The sequence below is a fragment of the Staurois parvus genome, unplaced genomic scaffold (assembly GCF_062004578.1).
Source record: "Staurois parvus isolate SC_StPar_1 unplaced genomic scaffold, SC_StPar_1.0 ptg000715l, whole genome shotgun sequence".
Classification (NCBI taxonomy): Eukaryota; Metazoa; Chordata; class Amphibia; order Anura; family Ranidae; genus Staurois; species Staurois parvus.
In genome coordinates this window covers 12,186,129-12,207,099 of record NW_028318511.1, presented here as the reverse complement: position 1 = coordinate 12,207,099, position 20,971 = coordinate 12,186,129, and the positions used below count along the sequence as shown (strand labels likewise).

The following is a 20,971-nucleotide window of genomic DNA, read 5'->3' as shown; positions in this document are numbered from 1 at the left end:
GGTTTATTCACTAAAGGCAAGTAGGCTCTCCACTTTGGAAGTGAAGTTGCACTTTGCAAGGAAATCTGCCACAGAACTTAGTGAAAGTGGTTAAATTTCACTTTGCAAAGGATACCCAATCTTACATTATATAAGGAAAATAAAAGAACAGCTTTTTGACTGCACATGACTGGATGATAGAAGTCAGCAGAGCATCTCATTCACTAAGTATGGAGGAAAATTCCCTTAAAAAGGTACAAATTTAATTTAGTAAATCAACCCCATTGACACTGATAGATATAAAATGACTAATCTCATGGGTACAGATATAACACAGAAAAAAATAATGAATGTTTATATTGTATTTTTTAGCTATTGTATGTACTGTGAAAGAGACCTTGTCACCAGACCATTTGTTTCCACAAAAATCTTGCCATACGATTATATGTACATTTAATATATTTTAAGCACCCTATTTACCTGTAAAAGCTTCTCTTGCATAAATATCAGAAAGTGTGCGATGTCAGCAGCCCCAGCAGGCTCAGAGCTGTTACTCAAGTGACAATTTACACTCACCAGCCACTTTATTAGGTACACCTTGCTAGTGCCGGGTTGGACTCCCTTTTGCCTTCAGAACTGTCTTAATTCTTCATGGCATAGATTCAACAAGGTATTGGAAACATTCCTCTGAGATTTTGGTCCATATTGACATATGTTACTGTTGCCTTTCATATAATCTCAAACCAGTCTGCCCATTCTCCTCTGATCTCTGACGTCCACACAACTGCTGCTCACTGGATATTTTCTCTTTTTCAAACCATTCTCTGTAAACCCTAGAGATGGTTGTGTGTGAAAATCCCAGTAGATCAGCAGTTGTGGAAATATTCAGACCAGCCCGTCTGGCACCAACAACTATGCCAAATTCAAAGTCACTTAAATTCCCTTTCTTCCACATTTTGATGTGCGGCTTGAACTTCAGCAAGTTTTCTTCACCACATCTAGATGCCTAAATGCAACCAGTTGCTGTCATGTGATTGGCTTATTAGGAATTTGTGTTACCAAGCAATTGAACAGGTGTGCCTAATAAAGTAGAGTGCATACACATGCAACATTAGAAGCATTTTTCTGCCAAGTTCTGGCAGAAAAAAGTCCAGCATAGTTGGAGAATATGTTCATACACCCATGTGCATGAGGACTTAGAGTACACCTGTAGTGGAAAATAAAGGACCACACTATCCTAACTTCTGGATAGCAGACACCATAATGTGCTAGATCAAACCTTAATAGTAATCTAAGTATCTTATAACCTAAGGAGATCTTCTTTTCTGTAAGCTCAGTGGAGAAGGTTGAGACAGCAGTGTCATAATAGGTTTCCAGGGTCTCTGAATAATCTCTCGGTCCCAGCGGGAGAATGAGACTGTCTGCAAGTCGTAGTAGAACATTTCCAGCGGTACGTGCCACAGCCTGGTGGCTGGTGAATCCTACAAATACATATCATAGAAGAGGTAAATATAGTGCCCTATACATGTATGCACTATTCACAGATCTAATATTACAGTTCACTTTATTTAAGAATGAACAAGTAAATCATTTCCAAGATAAAACATCACAGAAGATATATTTGTCCATTTATATTATTTTCAGATCACTAGTTTTCAATACCAAGCTCGCATTGTTACTTTTCAGCACAGTGACAGCTCAGAAGTCAGAAAAGGTATGTATGCTTCCTTCAGAAGGGGTAGGTAGTGTGGTAACCTACAATTACAATAACTCCCTTAGAAAATTTTAAATTTTTGTTTCAGGATGATAATTCCGGCACTGTGTGCTTGGTGGTGATTGAGGGACTTGGGAACAGGTTATTATATGGATGAGCTCTAATCAAGTAGGTAACTGCCACTTTAACACCTGGCCACCTAATCCTAAAGCTGGCCAACACATTTTCGATTTTCAAACAACCATTCCAATGAATATTTGTAAGAAAATTCTCAGTGCATTCAATGATTTGACAAATGTTGTTTAAAAATACTTCAAAATTTTGTTTGCTTTTAATTTTTCGATTTTGTAATGAATAGACTTTCCTTAACAAAAACCAAATTCATCGTTAGAAACACTTTCAAAAATATTTTTCCATTCTTCTTCAAATTTTCTCATCTCTATGGTCAAAAAGTAATGGCGATTTGACCCTACTAAGGATTAGAAAATCTAAAATTTTTACAACACAAAAGTTTGCATAAAATTCTACTAGTTAATACTGTAGGCAGTTTAAGATAGGTTGGTGTAGCATGATGATACTGTATATAGCTACTTGTAAGGGAATAAATTATATTATTTTATATGTTCTTGGCCCAAAGGCTGGCAACGGTTAACTACATCTGTCCAACTTTCAGATTATTTGGGGACGAAGGATAACATGGTGATGAAGTTCCTGTGATTATTTTACAAACTGCTCGAACAATATCCATGAGGATTAACAATCATATGATCATAACGATCATACAATCGGGCAGCACAGTGGCTAAATGGTTATCGATTCCGCCTGGCAGTACTAGGATTGTTGGTTCGAATCCCAACCACGGCACCACCTGCCTGGAGTTTGCATGTTCTTCCTGTGCCTGCGTGGGTTTCCTTTCGGGTACTCCGGTTTCCTCCAACACTCCAAAGACATGCTGGTAGGTGAATTGGATCCTGTTTAAATTGGCCCTAGTATGTATATGTATGAATGTGAGTTAGGGGCCTTAGATTGTAGATTGTGCCCCTTGAGGGTTAGGGACTGATGTGAATGTACAATATACATGTAAAGTGCTGCGTAAATTGACGGTGCTATATAAGTACCTGAAATAAATAATAAATAAATAAATATGGGAAACAAGAACTCTATACTTGCTATTAAGGTAAAGTAGAACTAAACTATCTTGTCCTTTTAGCACATGGATGGCCACTTTTTTTTAATAACAGTCAATGTTAGGTATATGCAAACCGGGAATTATTCTTTGGTAGCTCATGATGTTAAGGGTCTATGCACACTGGCTTAAAAATACGCTGCTTCTAAAGGAGTTAGCAATTTGCCTGTAGATGCAGCTCAGTGTTATCCTTTGTGTTCATGCACATTAGGATGTGCATATTTAAAGCTCTGTGTTTGGAGGTAGAAAAAAAAACTTCTGTTTTGCGTTTTTGAGAGCAGTTTTCTGGAAGAAAAAACACTAAACGCCCCTAAACGCTAGTACAAACAAAATGCTCAAAATTAGCATTTTTTTCCGCCAAGAGCATTGGCGTTTTTTAGGCCAGTGTGTAAAGAACCTATAAAAGAAAAATAGAGTATAGATGCTGCCTTCACTTATGCACTACAGACACATGATACTGAGGCCACGTATGCTAGAAAAACAAATCCTTCCATTGTTACCTGGATCAATGTGATTAGCTGTATAATCAAATGTGTCAAATGCAGTATGGTAAGCTGGATAGATCCGTGCTGACGTCTTGCTCTGTAGGATGGAAAAATATTAATTTCCATGAAGTTTGATATTAAACACAGACACAAAGTCAAAATCCCACAGTGATGCTGTCCTCTATTTAAATCTAGGCTTATTTATTAGGACAAGGATGTGTAAAGGATATTAATCAATGTTATTAACAAACAAATATCCAGATACACAAAAGCATCATCTAGCTGTTTGCTGTATATTACTATAGCACTACCCCCTTAGGAGTTGCTGGATGATTTTCGGGCTCCCTTTTGCTCTGGACCCCTCTCTGAAAGCCCGACCCCTGCCAACACCACAGTATACTTTTAATCGAATGAATCACCCTCAAAATTGGGATGACCAGGTAAAATATTTATAGCAACTTCAATGTAGCTTGGTTACACAACATAAACAGAATTAGTAAGTGCAGAGTCCGTTACTACTTGTATCAACTTTAAGCAAAGAAAGGAAATAACAACTATTATAGAGTCTCAGTTTGTGTTAGCAGGCCTACTATTCAGAAACTATCCCAATACCTTCAACCTGAGGTGGCTTTACAGTCTCCAGTGAGCAGCGAGAACTATCAAACAGGTAGACTAGCTCACTTTGGGCCCTCAGGACCTGATGGCAAGGAGAAAAGAAAAAAACTCTTTACTCCAATACAACCAATGTTCTTTAAAGTCAGTGGAGAGTCTTCTGCACGCGTGATGGGGCCCAGTTGGTGAACAGTGAGAAGAAGTATGTATTGTGGTTCTCTAAAGAACAATGCAATAAAGGAAAGGCAGAACAGCACTCCCCCTGAAAGCAGCAATTGACTGGCGTGATGTTCCTTTAAAGCATTAGTCACTGGTGAATCTAAAGTAATAAGTGGTTGGCTGGCAAAAGTGATTGTTGGCATAGGGCAACTCCTCTTTGGAGTGCAGTACTATTGGCACAATAGGAAAAGACCTCCTTAACAGAGTGAAGTGATGATGGTGGTGACACAGTGAAGGTTTAGCCTGTGGACAGACTGTCCTGCTATCAGCTCTGATGATAAGACTGTGTTAAGTGTGGACAAACGATAGCGGCTGAAGGAACTAGGCTGAAACGTCTAATAACTAAGTGCAATGTCCGCGACTGTGTGCGGAAGAATAGCAAAGGTGTAAGTGTTCCCTGTCCTTGGTAAGGCTTGGGACTCTCTCACCCGAGGGATGGCATCTGGTGAATTCTGGCAGTCTTTCTCTCTCCTTTAATAAGGCCTCGACACACTCTCTGGTCCCACCTGCAGCATTCTGTCTGGTCACCTGCTAGCAGATTAGCTTCCTCCATGATGCAGCAAGGGCTGAAATCAGCAGGTTCTCCTTCCATGGCCTGGTCTGGTCCTCCAGCAGTCAGCACACTCCTTTCTGCAGATCTCTCCCCTCTCACTTCCTGTCTTATCTCCCTGTCTTTCATATATATATATATATATATATATATATATATATATATATATACTGTATATATATATACACCTCCATCAACTCGCAAGCTCCTCTGGGAAATGTAGTTCTTTACTACACTGCTCCTTAGTAAAGTTCCACGGTTCAGTATACAAGTTCCATGGGGCTGTTCTGTAAATGCCACTGTTCTGCAGACACTGCCATATTGTGTTCATTTTAACATCCTGCATCAAAACTTGTAGCAGGGTGTTACACTACTATACTTTGTACTGGCTTGTAAATCAACAAGTAATATCAATTAAGTAATATAAGTAAACATAATATAGTAATATATTAGTAAGGTTACTTTCACACCGATCTGTAGCAAAAACGCATATGTGTTTTTGCCGTGTTTTTTATCGCATTTGTGGTGTGTTTTTTTTTAAAGGACTTGAGACTCAAAAAATGCACCAAAAACGCAAGGCAGGTGCATTTTTGCCACGTTTTCCATTCACTTCAATGGGGAGGTGTGTTTTTGGTGCGTTTTTTTACCACACCAAACCTGCACCAAAGATTCAGCAAGCAGGATTTTAAGAAAATCAGCGGACCTGCAATGGGATCAGTGTGAAGAGATAGGATTACATGGTCACACGTTTTTCTTTCACTTTTTTTAACGAAAAACCAAAGGAAAAACGGATCAGTGTGAAAGCAGCCTAATATGGGTAATCACAACTAGACTAGCCCACCATTTTAAAAAGAAACCATAATGATCTGGTCAGCTTTAATTCATCATCTTTGAAGGTTTACAAGTATATAAACTGATCTTTAATGTCAGTATTTCATTACATGTATAAAGCATGTAGTCTTAGAAATAAATATTGAATACAGTGTGTTTCCATGACAGTGCTGCTCCATGATTTTCCAGACAGACATCCCATAAGTAGCTGCACACTTTTGGACTGTCTACCTCTAATTGATATTATACAGAGATGGCTGTAACAAAGATAGGGGTTGTCTCTCCTCTGACCTTTAGGGAGCGGGAACCTGAATTTGACAGGTACCTGCTCCCACTTCCGATGTGATTGCCTAAGGTGATCGGAAGCGGAAGTTGTCCTCCTCCCTCTCCATAGTCTTCTGGGACACGTGACAGGTCCCAGAAGACTACGGGGCTTTTAACAAAAGCGCAGCGCTTCTCGCACATTTGCAGTGGGCACCCGGCTGTGTAGCTGCTGACGTTTTTTTTAAAATTCAACTGGAACTCCTCTTTAATTAGTTTAGAACAGAGCTGAACAGCAGAGGGTCAAATTAAATCTCTTTACAGCAAAGAAGTAAAGAACTGCAGGAAATCTGCAGTCATCAAAGCTCCATCTGTTGGCTGAACATGATAAATACTAAATATTCAAGTTCATTTTTCCATGAGCATAAATACAGAAAATGTGTATATAGCACTATATATATCTTTTGCCATAGATCTGGCAGCATGGGTCAGCATGTTTATAGTATAAGGCTCCATGCACACTATCTTTTTTTTAAGCTTTAAAAACGCTGAAAAAAATGCTGGATAAAAAACACTGGTGATAGTGTTTTTAGTACAGTTTAGAAGTGTTTCTACAGTACATGTAGGAAAAAGAAAAAAAAGGCTAGCTTTTAGGAGCATTTAGCGTTTATTTCTGCTAGAAAAACACTCCCAAAAACTCTTTTTTTTCTGCTCCTAAACGCTAAAGCTAGCTAAACTAAAATAGTGTGCATGGACACATATTATAATACAATTTAGCCTTAGGAGCAGAATAAAAATGTTGATAAAGGCTTCTAGGAGCTTAAAAAACGCTAGTGATCATGGAGCCTAAGTGATTGAAAAAAAAATCCTGTACACGTTTATCAAAATGCTAAATTTATGAATAAATCAGATTTTTTCAAGAACTTTACTGATGTGCTTATTCACACTTGAGCTATACTATGCTTTATGTTGCTAAAGTGACTGGCTGTCATGAACTATGGATGAAATGCATTACCGTGTCATAGGTGTAGGCAAGGTCCATGCACGTGATACCCAAATAATGAAGAAATGGGGCATAGTCACTCCCAGCTCCAAGTGTACCCAGCCTGAAAGGACATCATAGAATAAATACTGTATATGCAGTGTAGATGATGGAAAGAAGAGTTTCTTAGTGCGCAAAAAAATCATATTTCAGTTCTAGCTAGATACTGGTAAGTTTAGTATCCCACTGGTTTGTTTTACCTCTCTGCATTTGAAACATCTCCACAATAATCCTGACTCTGCTCTTATGTCTTGGAGTCTCACCCCTACTGCTGTAGCTGGAGGAGTCTTAATCCCCCTTATGCATTTGCGATATTTACAAAAACTTCTTCAAAACTTCCAGCATGGTTGTCCCTCATCTTCCTCCTGTTGTCCTCACATTCGCCTGTGGGTGACCTTATGGCAGCACCTGTGAAACAACTTTAGGAATAAGGGTTCAATGAATCTATGAATATTTCTCTAGCTCCCCTGCCCTGGGTTGGCTGAATTTAGTGTATGGCTTTGCTGTAACCAGCTGAGCTGTCATCTGTTTTTTAGGTCTGATCAGGTTCATCCCTATACCTGGTGGCGGATTGCTTTTGACTGCCTTTGAAAGATTGTTCCAGAAATATTGTGGGAGGGTCAGTCACTGGACTATGAATCTTAAAGTGACAAAAGTGAACAAGCCACTGATGGAATTACATTTCTGATTATCATTGCCAGTATAGGGAAGTAGAATCCATTATATAACAGCATTGGCATGTATTGCTGATGGATAAAACACTGGGACCAGTTTTTCCTAACGTATCTAGATTTGTGTACAGAAGGGCACGTAATTTTGGGGAGATGGTCGTTAAAAAGATTTTGGATACCTCAAAAAAAATTTCATTGTTTCCTCAGAGGAAAGACTTTGCAGCATGTAAAAAATGTAGAGCTTGCTGCACTGAAATCAATAATGCAACTTGTAACGGCAAATGCTAGGTGCAATAATTAAAAGCAAGTCATATACACACACACAATCAACATGTAGTCATGCAGGTACCTTTTAATCAACATTTAAACCATTACATATTTAACGCATGTGAAAGACCCTTTACCAAATGAATACCTGCCCTGGCACATCATAGCATTCACTCGGCACTCCAAGAAATAACAGAATCCAACTGCAATACTCTTGCACTGTCAAAACCTCCACTTTTATTATCACACCACACACAGGAGGATATATCTTATAGTCATCACAATCATGAAATAGACACATCATTTGACAGCATCACAGCATAAAATTAATACATTACCAAAGCTATGTTAGAAGCTGGAAGGAACAAATCCCATCGGAACCATACTGCCCATGGGGTCACGGGGAAGCCGTAAGTGCGACCAATCGATGAGCCAATATAGCCTTGGCAAAAATCCCAGCGTCAGAGCGTCCCCTGGTAACTAGGGGCTTTCAATGCTCAATCTCGCTTGGACTTCTGGCTGTTTAAACCATTTTTCTGGAAGCTTTCCAATAGTGGGCGGAAGCCACACCCACCACAGGAGGAGCTAGCAGAAAAGTCCCATGGGGATAACAGAGTCACGCTCAGCCACCATATTTGTTATCTGAAAAGTCACACTTTTGCTTCTTATCTACCCTAAACATCTTCTCATCTACCTCAAACTTCTTCTCATATACCATAAACTTAAAGATTTCTAACTTCTCAAGCAAGTAGACGTCTTTAAACAGGTTTTTACTTTTAATGTGAGGTTACTAGATGTAATAAACACATTCCATTCCATAAACAAGTTTTTATCTTGCTCTCAGCAGAATATCTTGTGACTCTGTTCCTTTGGCTTAGAGAAATTACATCAGTCGCCTCTCATGTCCCTGGTATTTGGGCAACAATGCTTTATTGTAAAAATTACCCAAGAAACAAAGGGTCCAAGGCCAACACATTTCATAGGCATTACACAACTAAACATGAATCTTTCTTTTTGGGAAGGGTGGAACGTCAATTTACCATCCCTGAGTTCATCACGTGTGACACTACACATGTAGTGTGTGCTTTGCAGTGCCCAGGTGGGCTAATTTATATTGGCTGTACCAAACGTCCTTTGAAAGTAAGAATAGCTGAACACATAAAAAACATTGAAAAAGGATATAGCTACCATATTGTGTCAGAACAATTTTCACGATATCATGGGAAAGATTCTTCTAAACTGACTTTTTGGGGAGTGGATTGGGTTTCACCATCCTGGAGGGGGTCTAACAGAGTGAGGGGCCTCTCCAGGAGGGAAACGAAGTGGATTTATCTGCTTCAATCCTTAACACCAGGGGGCCTTAACATTGAATTGGACATCAATTGCTTTATTAGCAATCTATAGACACACCATCCAGAGGAATTTCAAGCTGATTAAAGTTTACATAATTTTTATTGTGTATTTGTATTTAACTGATTTTAATTTAATCTATTTGTTCTGGTCCATTTTCCTCATTCGTAATGTTTTATATATAACTGTATAATTTTATGGTTAAACCATTATATCGTCATGATTTATGTGGTATATTGATGTGTAATGTTTAATAGTATTTTTAAAATGTATTGATCAGGATATATTGAGTTATTTCCTCCCATGGCTGACATTTTTGGTAAAGTGAGGAGTTGTTTCACTGGATTGATGGGTGAATATATCTTTTAAGTGGGAGGATTTGGAATGACCTCTCTTGGGGCGGTGACCGACCAATGCCAGCGATGGGATGGATATATAAGGTGAGCGCCGCACCGCACCGCACAGCCATTCCTATGACTAAGTCAAAAGTGACGAATGCGTCACAGTGAGGCTGTGCGATGACCAGAAGTGATGCCTGGGCCTGGAACCGGAAGTGACGTGAGAGCCCCATTGTTTAGGATCCAGCAGTGGTGAGAGCATTGCTTGCAATCCATCACACTACCATACATATTATCTACTGGCATGTTTTTGTCAGTTATTTTATAAGTGCCTCTCTGCATTCATTTAATAAAAGATGTAATTTGTACTGGACCATTGTAGTTTTTATCTTTTACTCTTTCATGGCCATTGCATCTGGGGGAGATGAGCAAGGAGAATTGTGGATATGCTGATATTGTCACATTTCCTTCCCATTTTCACGTGACTGGGCCAATAATATTCCTGGCTATGTTCTCTTTCAGAGAGACAGGATAAATAGGAAAGGTGGTGGTGTCTGTCTCTATGTGAGAAGTGATCTCAGAGTGAGTGTTAAAGAGGACCTAGTTGATGGAGAGTGTGATGAGGCTGAGGTATTATGGGTGAAACTGCACATGGGGGTGCGTACTACAAAGGTAATCATTGGAGTTTGTTAAAGGCCTCCCAGTGTTAATGAGGAGGTAGAAACTTAGCTCCTTGCACAGATCGAAAGGGCTGCAAGTGCTGGAACAGTAATAACAATGGGGGATTTTAACTACCCAGAAATTGACTGGAGTAATGGTACTGCGGGAACAGTTAAAGGGCAAAAATTTTTAAACCTACTACAGGACAATTTTAATGGTACAGTTCATAGAAGCCCCTACTAGGAATGATGCTGTGCTGGACCTGGTAATCTCAAACCATGCAGAGCTTATTACGAATGTCAATATAAAAGAACATCTGGGTAGCAGTGACCATAACATGATTTCATTTATTGTTAGCTGTAAACAGTGAGCACACACGGGAAAAATAAAAATGCTCAATTTCAAGAGAGCTAATTTTCTAAGGCTGAGAGCTGCTCTCTAAGACTTAGACTGGGAGGGAATATTGGCATCGATGAACACAACACAGAAATGGGAGTTCTTCAAAAAGACTGTATGTGAATACTCTGCAAAATATATTCCCATAGGCAACAAGTTTTAAATAGCTAAAAATCAAACCTATGTGACTTACGGCCAAAGTTAAAAAAGGTTACATAATAAGAAAAGAGCTTTTATTAAATATAAAAATGAAGGAAAAGTATCATTGTCTAAACATTACAAAAAATATAACAGAATATGCAAAAAGGAAATCAAGGCCGCAAAAATTGAAAATGAACGACAGATTGCAAAAAAATAGCAGGATCAACCCCAAAAAATTCTTCAAATATATTAATAGTAAAAAGGTCCGGTCAGAGCATGTAGACCCTTTACAAAATAATCTAGCGTGGGTGACTAGAGACAACGAGAAGGCAAATTTTAATTAATACCTTCTTCAGCTCTGTGTATACAAAGGAGCATGGGAGAGCGCATATCCATAATGGGCATGGTATTGACACAGCTCCAGATGATCCACATTGGCTCACAATTGATATGATCCAAAAATATTTAGATTGTATAAAGGTTATTAAAGCACCTGAACTGGATGGCATACACCCATGTGTCCTTAAAGAATTGAGCTCTGCCATTTCAAAGCCATTGTTTCTAATTTTTAGGGACTCTTTAATGACTGGCATAGTACCACTGGATTGGCGTGAGGCCCATGTGGTGCCTATATTTAAAAAGGGGTCAAAATCTTTACCAAGTAATTATAGACCTGCTGGTTTAACTTCTATAGTTGGGAAGTTACTGTAGAGTTTAATAAAAGACCACAAAGATGAGTCCTTGCTGGAAAAAATATTTTAAGCAACAGACAGCATGAATTCATGAAAGACAGAAGTTGTCAAACAAATCTGATTTATTTTTATGAGGAGGTGAGCAAAACCTTGCACAGAGGGGTGGCGGTGGACGTGGTGTACTTGGATTTTGCACAAGCATTTGACACAATTCCCCACACACGGCTAATGTGTAAGGTAAAGTCTATGGGCTTGGAAAAATCTGCATATAAATGGATAAAAAAACTGGCTAAAAGATCGTATTCAAAGAGTAGTGGTTAATGATTCATACTCTGAATGGTCTAGAGTTGTCAGTGGTGTACCCCAAGGTTCAGTGTTGGGACCCTTACTATTTAATATATTTATAAACAAAATAGGGTCTGGGATTAAAAATCCCATTTCAGTCTTTGCAGATGACACCAAGCTGTGCAGTGGAATAACGTCCTTACAGGATATCTGCAATTTACAAGCCAAACTCAATGCACTGTTTAATTGGGCAACTATGTGGCAAATGAGGTTTAATGTAGATAAATGTAAGGTTATGCACTTGGGGGCTAAGAATATGCACGCATCTTACATACTGGGGGAGAAGGATCTGGGAGTTCTGGTAGATCACAAGCTTAATAATGGCATGCAGTGCCAAGCTGAGGTTTCTAAAGCGAGCAAAATCCTCTGTTTATTAAAAGAGGTATAGACTCCAGAGAGAGAGATATCATTTCCCCCGGTACAAATCATTAGTTAAACCTCATCTGGAATATGCAGTTCAGTTTTGGGCACCAATTTACAAAAAGAACATTGGGGAACTGGAGAAAGTACAGAGAAGGGCAACCAAACTGATAAGAGGCATGGAGGAGCTCAGCTATGAGGAAAGATTAGAGGAACTGAATTTATTTTCTTTTGAGAAGAGGAGATTAAGGGGGGATATGATCAACATGTATATACATCAGTGGTTCATATAGTGAACTCAGTGTAGAGCTATTCACCCTGAGGTCATCACGGAGGACAAGGGGGCACTCTTTACGTCTGGAGGAAAAGAAATTTAATCTCCAAACACGGAAAGGATTCTTCACAGTGAGAGCTGTGAAAATGTGGAATAGACTCCCTCAAGAGTTGGTTCTGGCCAGCTCAGTGGATTGCTTCAAAAAAGTCCTGGATTCTTTCTTAGATACACAGAATATAACTGGATACTAACATTTATAGGTAAGGTGGATCCTGGGAATATCCGATTGCCTCTCGGGGGATCAGGAAGGAATTTTTTTCCCAGCAGGAGCAAATTGGATCATGCTTTGCTGGGGTTTTTTTGCCTTCCTCTGGATCAACTGTGGGTATAGGATTATAACTTTTTTTTTATGGTTAAACTGGATGGACTTTTGTCTTTTTTCAGCCAGACTTACTATGTAAATATGTAATTTGGAGTTTTTCAAAGCGACATATGCCGACCATGAGAGTGGGAGGCATGGAAATTTGGTGAATGCACACCCAGAAGGGGGAACGTTTTTTTCTTGAACACGTGGTGATTTCGATTTTGGGAAGTAAATAGAAGATTATCACATTCGAATGAATTTATGGACTGAATTTTTGGACTTTAATTTTATCAGTGGCTTGTTAATTTTTGTCACTTTAAGATTGATTTTTTTTTCACAGCGCCACTGTGAATCACTTAGGGTTCATTTATTGTTTATATGATTTATTTCATTTTAAGGTGGCAGCAGTTTTTAATCTGCATATATTTCACTTATTTATTCACTTATGTTGTTTTTTTAATATTTGTATGCATTTAGCGCATAGGTCTTTTTCACATACAATTTATTAACTGGACTATGAATATTTATCTGACCATAGCCAATCCCTGGGAGGGAGGCCCAGGTTTGGCTGGGGAGAAGGTAAATGTAAAAGAGTCTGAACAGAAGTTTCTCTCCTGGGTTCTCCCCCCCTGGGAGGCAGCTTGTGTGTGATACAGAGGTACTACTTCTATTAGGCCTCAACAGACGTACTTCCAGTGCCCCCTTCGGGGGAAACGCTACATTTTCATAACTGAATATAAACTAACATAGTTTGGTTATAGTATGTGATGTTTTGTAACATACACTATATTTAGTTGTTATATTATAGTTTTACCACCCATGAGCAGCTACTGTAGCTATGGTCACCAAGCTTGTACACTTTAGTGACAGGTCGCCAGTGGCAGCAGCTATTTGCGCATTTTGTGTGCATCCAGCTGAGATCACTGCAGGTAATTGCTAGCTGTGTGAACAGCCCCAGATACACTATATTGCCAAAAGTATTGGGACGCCTGCCTTTACACACACATGAACCTTATGCCATCCCAGTCTTAGTCCGTATGGTTAAATATTGAGTTGGCCCACCCTTTGCAGCTATAACAGCTTCAACTCTTCTGGAAGGCTGTCCACAAGGTTTAGGAGTGTGTCTATGGGAATTTTTGACCATTATTCCAACAGCGCATTTGTGAGGTCAGGCATTGATGTCAGACGAGAAGGCCTGTTTCGCAGTCTCAGTTCTAATTCCTCCCAAAGATGTTCTGTTGGGTTGAGGTCAAGACTCTGTGCAGGCCAGTCAAGTTCCTCCATCCCAAGCTCACTCATTCATGTGTTTATGGACCTTGATTTGTGCACTGGTGCACAGTCATGTTGGAACAGGAAGGGGCCATCCCCAAACTGTTCCCTCAAAGTTGGGAGCATGAAATTGTCCAAATGTCTTGGTATGCTGACGCCTTAAGAGCTCCCTTCATTGGAACTAAGGGGCCAAGCTCAACCCCTGAAAAACAACCCCACACCATAATCCCCCTCTACCAAACTTTATACTTGGTACAGTGCAGTCAGGCAAGTACCATTCTCCTGGCAACCACCAAACCCAGACACGTTCATTGGATTGCCAGACAGAGAACCATGATTCATCACTCCATAGAACTCCTCTTCACTGCTCTAAAGTCTAGTGGTGGCGTGCTTTACACCACTGCATCCGACGCTTTGCATTGCACTTGGCGATGTAAGGCTTTGATGCAGCTGCTCGGCCATGGAAACCCATTCCAGTAAACTCTCTACACACTGTTGTTGTGTTAATCTGAAGGCCACACAAAGTTTGGATGTCTTTAGCTATTGACTCTGCAGACAGTTGGTGATTTCTGCTCACTGTGCGCTTCAACATGGTCTGACCCCACTCTGTCATTTTACATGGCCTACCACTTCGTGGCTGAGTTGCTGTTATTCGAAGTTGCTTCCACTTTGTTATAATACCACTAACAGTTGACAGTGGAATATTTAGTAGCAAGGAGATTGAATTCACTGAGCTCCCGAGAGTGACCCATTCTTTCACAATTGTTTGTAGAAGCAGTATGCATGCCTAGGTGATTTGGAGGGGTGTCCCAATACTTTTGACAATATAGTGTATATCTGTGATCATTGCAGATAGACCTCTTGAGGAAGCAGCTTTTGCTAAAAGCTGCTTAATGTGTTGAGTTTATCCATTGACTGTGGCACTGAAATGAAGGCATGAAATTACTCCAATAAAATATTAGGAGCAACTACAATGGCAACAAAAATAGCTGGTCTATGGGATGTGGGTCCTGAATATATGGAGATTTATTTTAGCAAAGACATGTAACAGAATACATTTTGGCCTAAATTTATGATGAAATTTGATTTTTTTTTAATTTTTACTAGACATGTTTAATAGCAAAAAGTCAAAAATATGGGGTTTTTATTTTTCAAAATTGTCGGTCTTTTTTTGTTTATAGCGCAAAAAATAAAAAATGCAGAGGCGTTCAAATACCACCGAAAAAAAGCTCTATTTGTGTGAAAAAATAGTAAATTTAATTTGGGTGCAGCGCTGCATGACCGCACAATTGTCAGTTAAATTAACTCAGTGCCATATTGCAAACAATGGCCTGGTCAGGAAGTAGGGTAAATCCTCTGGAGTGCAAGTGGTTAAATATATGTAAGTAAAGACTGACATTCGGTCTGTTTGTTAAACAATAATGTAAATACAATATGAATCCATAATTCATTGGCTTACATATAATTTGGGTAATGATAAAAAATGGATGCATATAAATTGAATCAGAATGGCATCTTACCTTGGTATTAGACCTCCATAGAGTGAGCTGGAACGGTTAAAATGACGGATCCAGTTATCATAAACACTGAGAGAAGAACTGACAGGGGTCTGCACCTACAATATGAAATATGTAAGAACATAAACAGCTACTAGGAGGGAGACCTTTAGCCTAGGCCTTGTACATATGAGCTTCAGCCTGTGTAAGAACAATGAATTCAGATAACTGTACATAGTAAATCTATGCCGGACGAAAGTGTGTGTCCCTACGCACAATCTGGCCAATTGATGAATCTAAAATATAACCTTTATTCAGATATATTTAAAATGTATGCTAAGCTGTAATTAATGCCTATTGGAGTGGAATGTACTGCACACAACAATATGACTGGATACCATTACAATTATTTACCTTACATCCAAATGGTTAATAACACCAGACCAGATCAAATACCATACAGTTTTAGATGAAGTGACAGCATAAGGAAGACACTATAGTTCGATCATAAGCCTATCAGCTTGAATATATAATCTCTATTAAGGAAATTAAGTTACCCCATGGACAAGACTAATTAGATAGTATAATCTGTCTTGCTACAGATATGTAATACGGGTACACTCATCCACAGGCCTTAATGTCAGCCTCTAATAGACAAGCCCCATACATCACCATATCCAGTCAAAAATGCCTCTGGAGGAATGCAAATGATGCACTATAAAGTGCAGTACAGACCATGTGCATTCAAAAAGTGCTCCCAAAGAAAGAGCTAAAGAAAAAAAAGAAACTCTACATGTTTTGCGCCAAAAAACAGAGCTTCGTTAGGAGTATAAAGAATTAAAATAGGTTACATAGTGGCTGGAAGTTTTGCTCAGCTTCACATGGTGATGATGATGATTTACAATTAGGGCTTAATTTAATAGTTAACTTCACATAGTATTTGCAAGGCTTTCAGCAGGCTTTAAACAGCTTAGTTGAGGCAGATCCTAAAGGAACTGTACTCACCTCCTTTCCAGCGATGTGACATCTGCGAGCTTCCTCATTGGCGCAGATATTTTCTCCAGATGTTCTTCAAGCTTTGGGATCTTTGACCACTTTGATTAGCCATGGCAGGATGACATAACTCCAATGCATTTGTGGGAGTTCATTCACCCAGCTACCTGGAATATGCTGAAATTGTACATTGAATTGCACATGTGCAGCTTAGTGTGTATTGCCTAGAAGTCTGTGAACAGAAAGGTAAGACTCCTTTTTTGCAGAAGAGACATGGGGGTCTATTGATACTTTTCAGTAATAGATTAATTCCTATGATTGTCAGCTCCATCTAGTGACCAAAATGCAGTACAGTTTTTTGAAATACCTCAATGAGAAATATACTACATTATGGCCACTAGATGGAGCTGACAATTACAGAAATCAATCTATTACAGAAATTTCAGCCAAATTTCATACAACCTACATGAATGTGTGGAACATTTGTCCAACAAACATTTAATAGACCATATAGTATGTCTCTTCTGCTATGAAAAGCCTGTTTATTTGCACTTTTAAATTTTTTTTATATAAAGTAGTGCTGATGTTTATTGAATCCTAATAAATCTTGCTAGCAGCTTTTTTAATGTGGTAGTACTTCTATTTAGAAGCTACCTGAATGTTTTGTAAAAAGCCTTCTGTCCATATTGCTCTTACAAAAGCTGAAGCCCAAATGTACAAAGCTTTAAAGCAGAAGTACTTAAATGTAACATCTAGGTGGCATGATAAGAGTCCCATGTGAAAAAGTACAAAAGTATTACAAACTTTGAATAAAAATGTACCTTTGTCCAAGGTACTGTCCATGTGGTCTGTGCCAACAAAGAAGGCCAGGCAGTGCCATACACTGGTTGCCTAAATGTCACTCCCTCATGCCCCTTTGGGAGATACCACATGGTCTGGTACAGGTGGGTTGCAGAAATATAATTACATTTGAATTGATTATATCCTTTTTATATTTTCAGTATCAATCAGTAGTTTGATCAAAGTTTTCTTTTCTGCTTCATTCAATTGCTGTATTAATATGAATAGGGATGAGTGAGCAATGAAAAAACACTTTGCAGGGTGGGGCTATTGGTTGCTCATTAAATTCAGAGTGCCAGAGCGCCCCCTCTTTCTCTTATAGAGGGTGTAACCTGTGTAAAAGTGAGGGGAGGCTTGGATTCATTCTCTGCGTAAAGACAATACAGCTTCCGTTCTGGAGTGGATAGGAAGGTGTACTATTAAAGTGTTTCTAAAAGCTTATTTTTATCTAGAAAAAAATAACAAACATGTCTATACTTATTTGCTGTGTGCAGTGATTTTACACAGAGCAGCCTGGATCCTTCTTTTCTCAGGCTCCCTGCAAGCTCTCCTGGCCCCTCCCTCCTGTCGGGTGCCCCCACAGCAAGCAGCATGTTATGGGGGCACCTGCTGCTCCATGTTTCCATTCATACATGGAGCCACAACTCGGCCCCCTCTCTCTTCTTATTGGCTCACTGGATACAATAGACAGCAGTGGGAGCCAATGGCTCCCGCTTCTATCTCAGCCAATGAGAAGAGAGAGTCACGGGATAGACTCCAGTGCACATCGCTGGATTGAGAGAGGACTTAGGTGAGTATTAGGGGGGCTGGGGAGGATGCTGCATAGAGAAGGTTTTTTACCTTCATGCATAGAATGCATGAAGGTAAAAAACCTTGAGGCTTTAGAACCACTTTAATCTTATACAGGTTAAGGGTCAGAGAAAATATGGGGCTTCATGCAGACTGGGTTGGGGAACCTCCTGCACTTGGGACAGAAATATTTAACAACAATCTCCCTCAAGAAATCTATGAAGATTTCCAGACTGTTGGAATATTATATGAGTTTTGTCTTATAATGACTTTTCTAGTGGACAGATTATACAAGTGAAAGGCAAACACCTGAAAGACAGCATGTGTAATGTACTTTGTATATCCAGGGGTGTGGGCTTGTTGGCGGGCTGTCTGGGGTGGGCTCCCTGGCTTAGCTTACTATTAATTAGGTCACTGTTTGCTGTTGGCTGTACTGTTTACTGTTTGCAGTGTTTAGGATAATGTGATCAAGCTCTTACCTAATCAGTGTGGGGTATTTATCCCAATATGTAATATTTGTTTTTATTGTAGGGATTGCCCCTATTTCTGAAATGTATAAAAACCTGTATTTCTGTTCAAAAACGTAGTTCCAGTTTGGCATCTAAGCTAGTGTCGTCTAGTCTTGGGTACGATGCTATAATATAAAAAACTGATCACCTGCCCAGGTCTATAACTAGCTTTTTAAACAGTGAACATGGAGAGCGTCACTATCTGAAAGATTCAAAAAATAGAACTATCCAGTTCAACTTGCCAGCCTACCCCAGTCTAATCACGGCTATTGTCGGCAAGGAACATGGATATGTATAACTTATCAACAGAGGGGGATAAGAAAAGCCAGTTCAATCTGCCAGCCAGTTGGCCAACTATCAAAAACCAAATTAACCTATTTAGAAACATGCGTTTAAAAACAGGGGTTTAGTTAGCACACATTTGCAAATACAATACGATGCTATAATACCTTGGTCCTGTGTCCCACCATTGAGGAAGCAGTTCTCTGATGGAATCACCCAATCAGGGTGACAGGACGATCTGTCACATGGACCTTCACTTTTCAACTCAACTTTTACATTTTATTACATGTAAATATTTTTTTTTTAATTATTTTTGCTTCTTCTGGAGTCCTTGCCTGGGAAAGAATGACTCAGGTGTGCAACCCCCTTTTCCCCCAGGCACAGATTTTCGGCAAGACTGTCGAATCTGGCAAAGGCTCATGGTATGTTTGCTGTACTGATCCTCTTGTGCCAGTCTATGGAACCCGTAGAACCCCATTGTGGTAAGCACATATGTGAAAGGGTTAACACTCGGCCACGTTCCATAAACTGGCAGAAATCTGCGGTGGTCTGTGCAGGTGCAGAGTGGATCTCATTTAAAGATGGTGGCGCAAGAGAAGAGTAATGCTAGAAGATGCTAGACTCCATTTCTTTTCACACAGGGACAGTTAGAAAGGACTGAACATTTGTTAGACAGATGGAACTTAGTCTTTAACAGTTATACTTGTTGCCATTTTCACTTATAACATTGCAGTGGTCAGAGATTCTTGCCTGTAATATTAAAGCAAATTTCCCTGCAGTTCCCATCAGGAATATGGTGTCATCCAGGGACAGGGAGCGTGCAATCTCAGGAGCAAAGGAAGGACAGGCTTTGAAACACTTTACCAGTTTCCTGAGCAAAACACGGATTGCTTGAACTCATGATTTAAATATGACAGTGTACTGTACCTGTTTAGCAGCAGTGAATATAACATCCTGAACCGGAGGTGTCCCTTGTGCTCTAAGTGTGGCATTTGCTAGTGAAATATAAGAATATTACAATGAAATATACCATATAAAAAGACACTGATCCAGGGGCGTCCCTAAGGTTGGTGTCACCCGGTGCGGTAACACTTGGTGACACCCCCTGCGACGATCCCCGCAGGATGGATCGGATCTGAGGATTGAGCATAATGGATCGGAGTCCGATCCATTATCCTCCCGAATCCGCAGATCTGATCCATCCTGCAGGGATTGTCAGCTTGCAACCTATACGGGGTTAACTGATCTCTCCACAAAAAGGTAAGTTTTAAAGCAAACCGAAAATCCCTGCAGGATGGATCGGATCTGCGGATTGGGGAGGATAATGGAACAGACTCCGATCCATTATGTTCAATCCGCAGATCCGATCCATCCTGCGGGGATCGTCGGCTTTCTTTAAAATGTACCTTTTCGTGGAGTGGGTCCGGTGTCACCCCGTGCGATAGGTGTCACCCGGTGCGTCGCGCACCGCCCGCACCTGCCTAGGTACGCCCCTGCACTGATTTTCTATAAATGGGTCATTTACATACTCATGGTCAGTAACATGCTTTATCATATCTTTATGGTGGCATTATTATTGGCCAGACTTCTGTAAATTGCAAACTCACGAGCATCTGATTTTAATTGCACTGATCTCGTAGGATTGATTTACTAAAGCCAAACAAGCTGTTCCTTTTGCAATGAGAGACGCACTTTGCAAGGGAATTTTCCCCAGAGATTAGTGAACGAGATGAAGCTCTGCCGACTTCCATCATACAACCATGTGCAAGCAAAAGTGCTGGTTTTTCCTTGTACATGATTGGGTACGCTTTGCAAGTGAAATTTCACCGCATTTACAAGATCTAGGGAAAATTCCCATGCAAAGTGCGACTTCCCTTGCAAAGTGAACAGCCTGTTTCCCTTTAGTAAATCAACCCCAAAGGCTAAGAGTGATGGTGCTTGCACATCTGCACATACAGTGACTGGGTGCAGAACTGACAGTCGCTGTCCATTGGCTCTAGGGATACTACCTTTTGGTACTCCACATGGAAGAAAAATATATATTATATATATAAAT

At 39.8% G+C, this 20,971-nt stretch overlaps 1 protein-coding gene across 1 annotated transcript in view; it reads right to left on the bottom strand.

Annotated features, from left to right (window-relative positions):
- Positions 1–20,971, bottom strand: part of NAALADL1 (N-acetylated alpha-linked acidic dipeptidase like 1) — a 79,604-nt gene that overhangs the window by 9,357 nt on the left and 49,276 nt on the right. The window contains exons 12-16 of the mRNA XM_089653614.1: positions 19,843–19,910; positions 15,527–15,621; positions 6,853–6,943; positions 3,380–3,461; positions 1,287–1,460 (exon numbers count right to left, since the gene is read on the bottom strand). Of these exons, the coding sequence (XP_089509740.1) occupies positions 1,287–1,460; positions 3,380–3,461; positions 6,853–6,943; positions 15,527–15,621; positions 19,843–19,910 (510 nt within the window). The remainder of the gene's footprint in view (positions 1–1,286; positions 1,461–3,379; positions 3,462–6,852; positions 6,944–15,526; positions 15,622–19,842; positions 19,911–20,971) is intronic.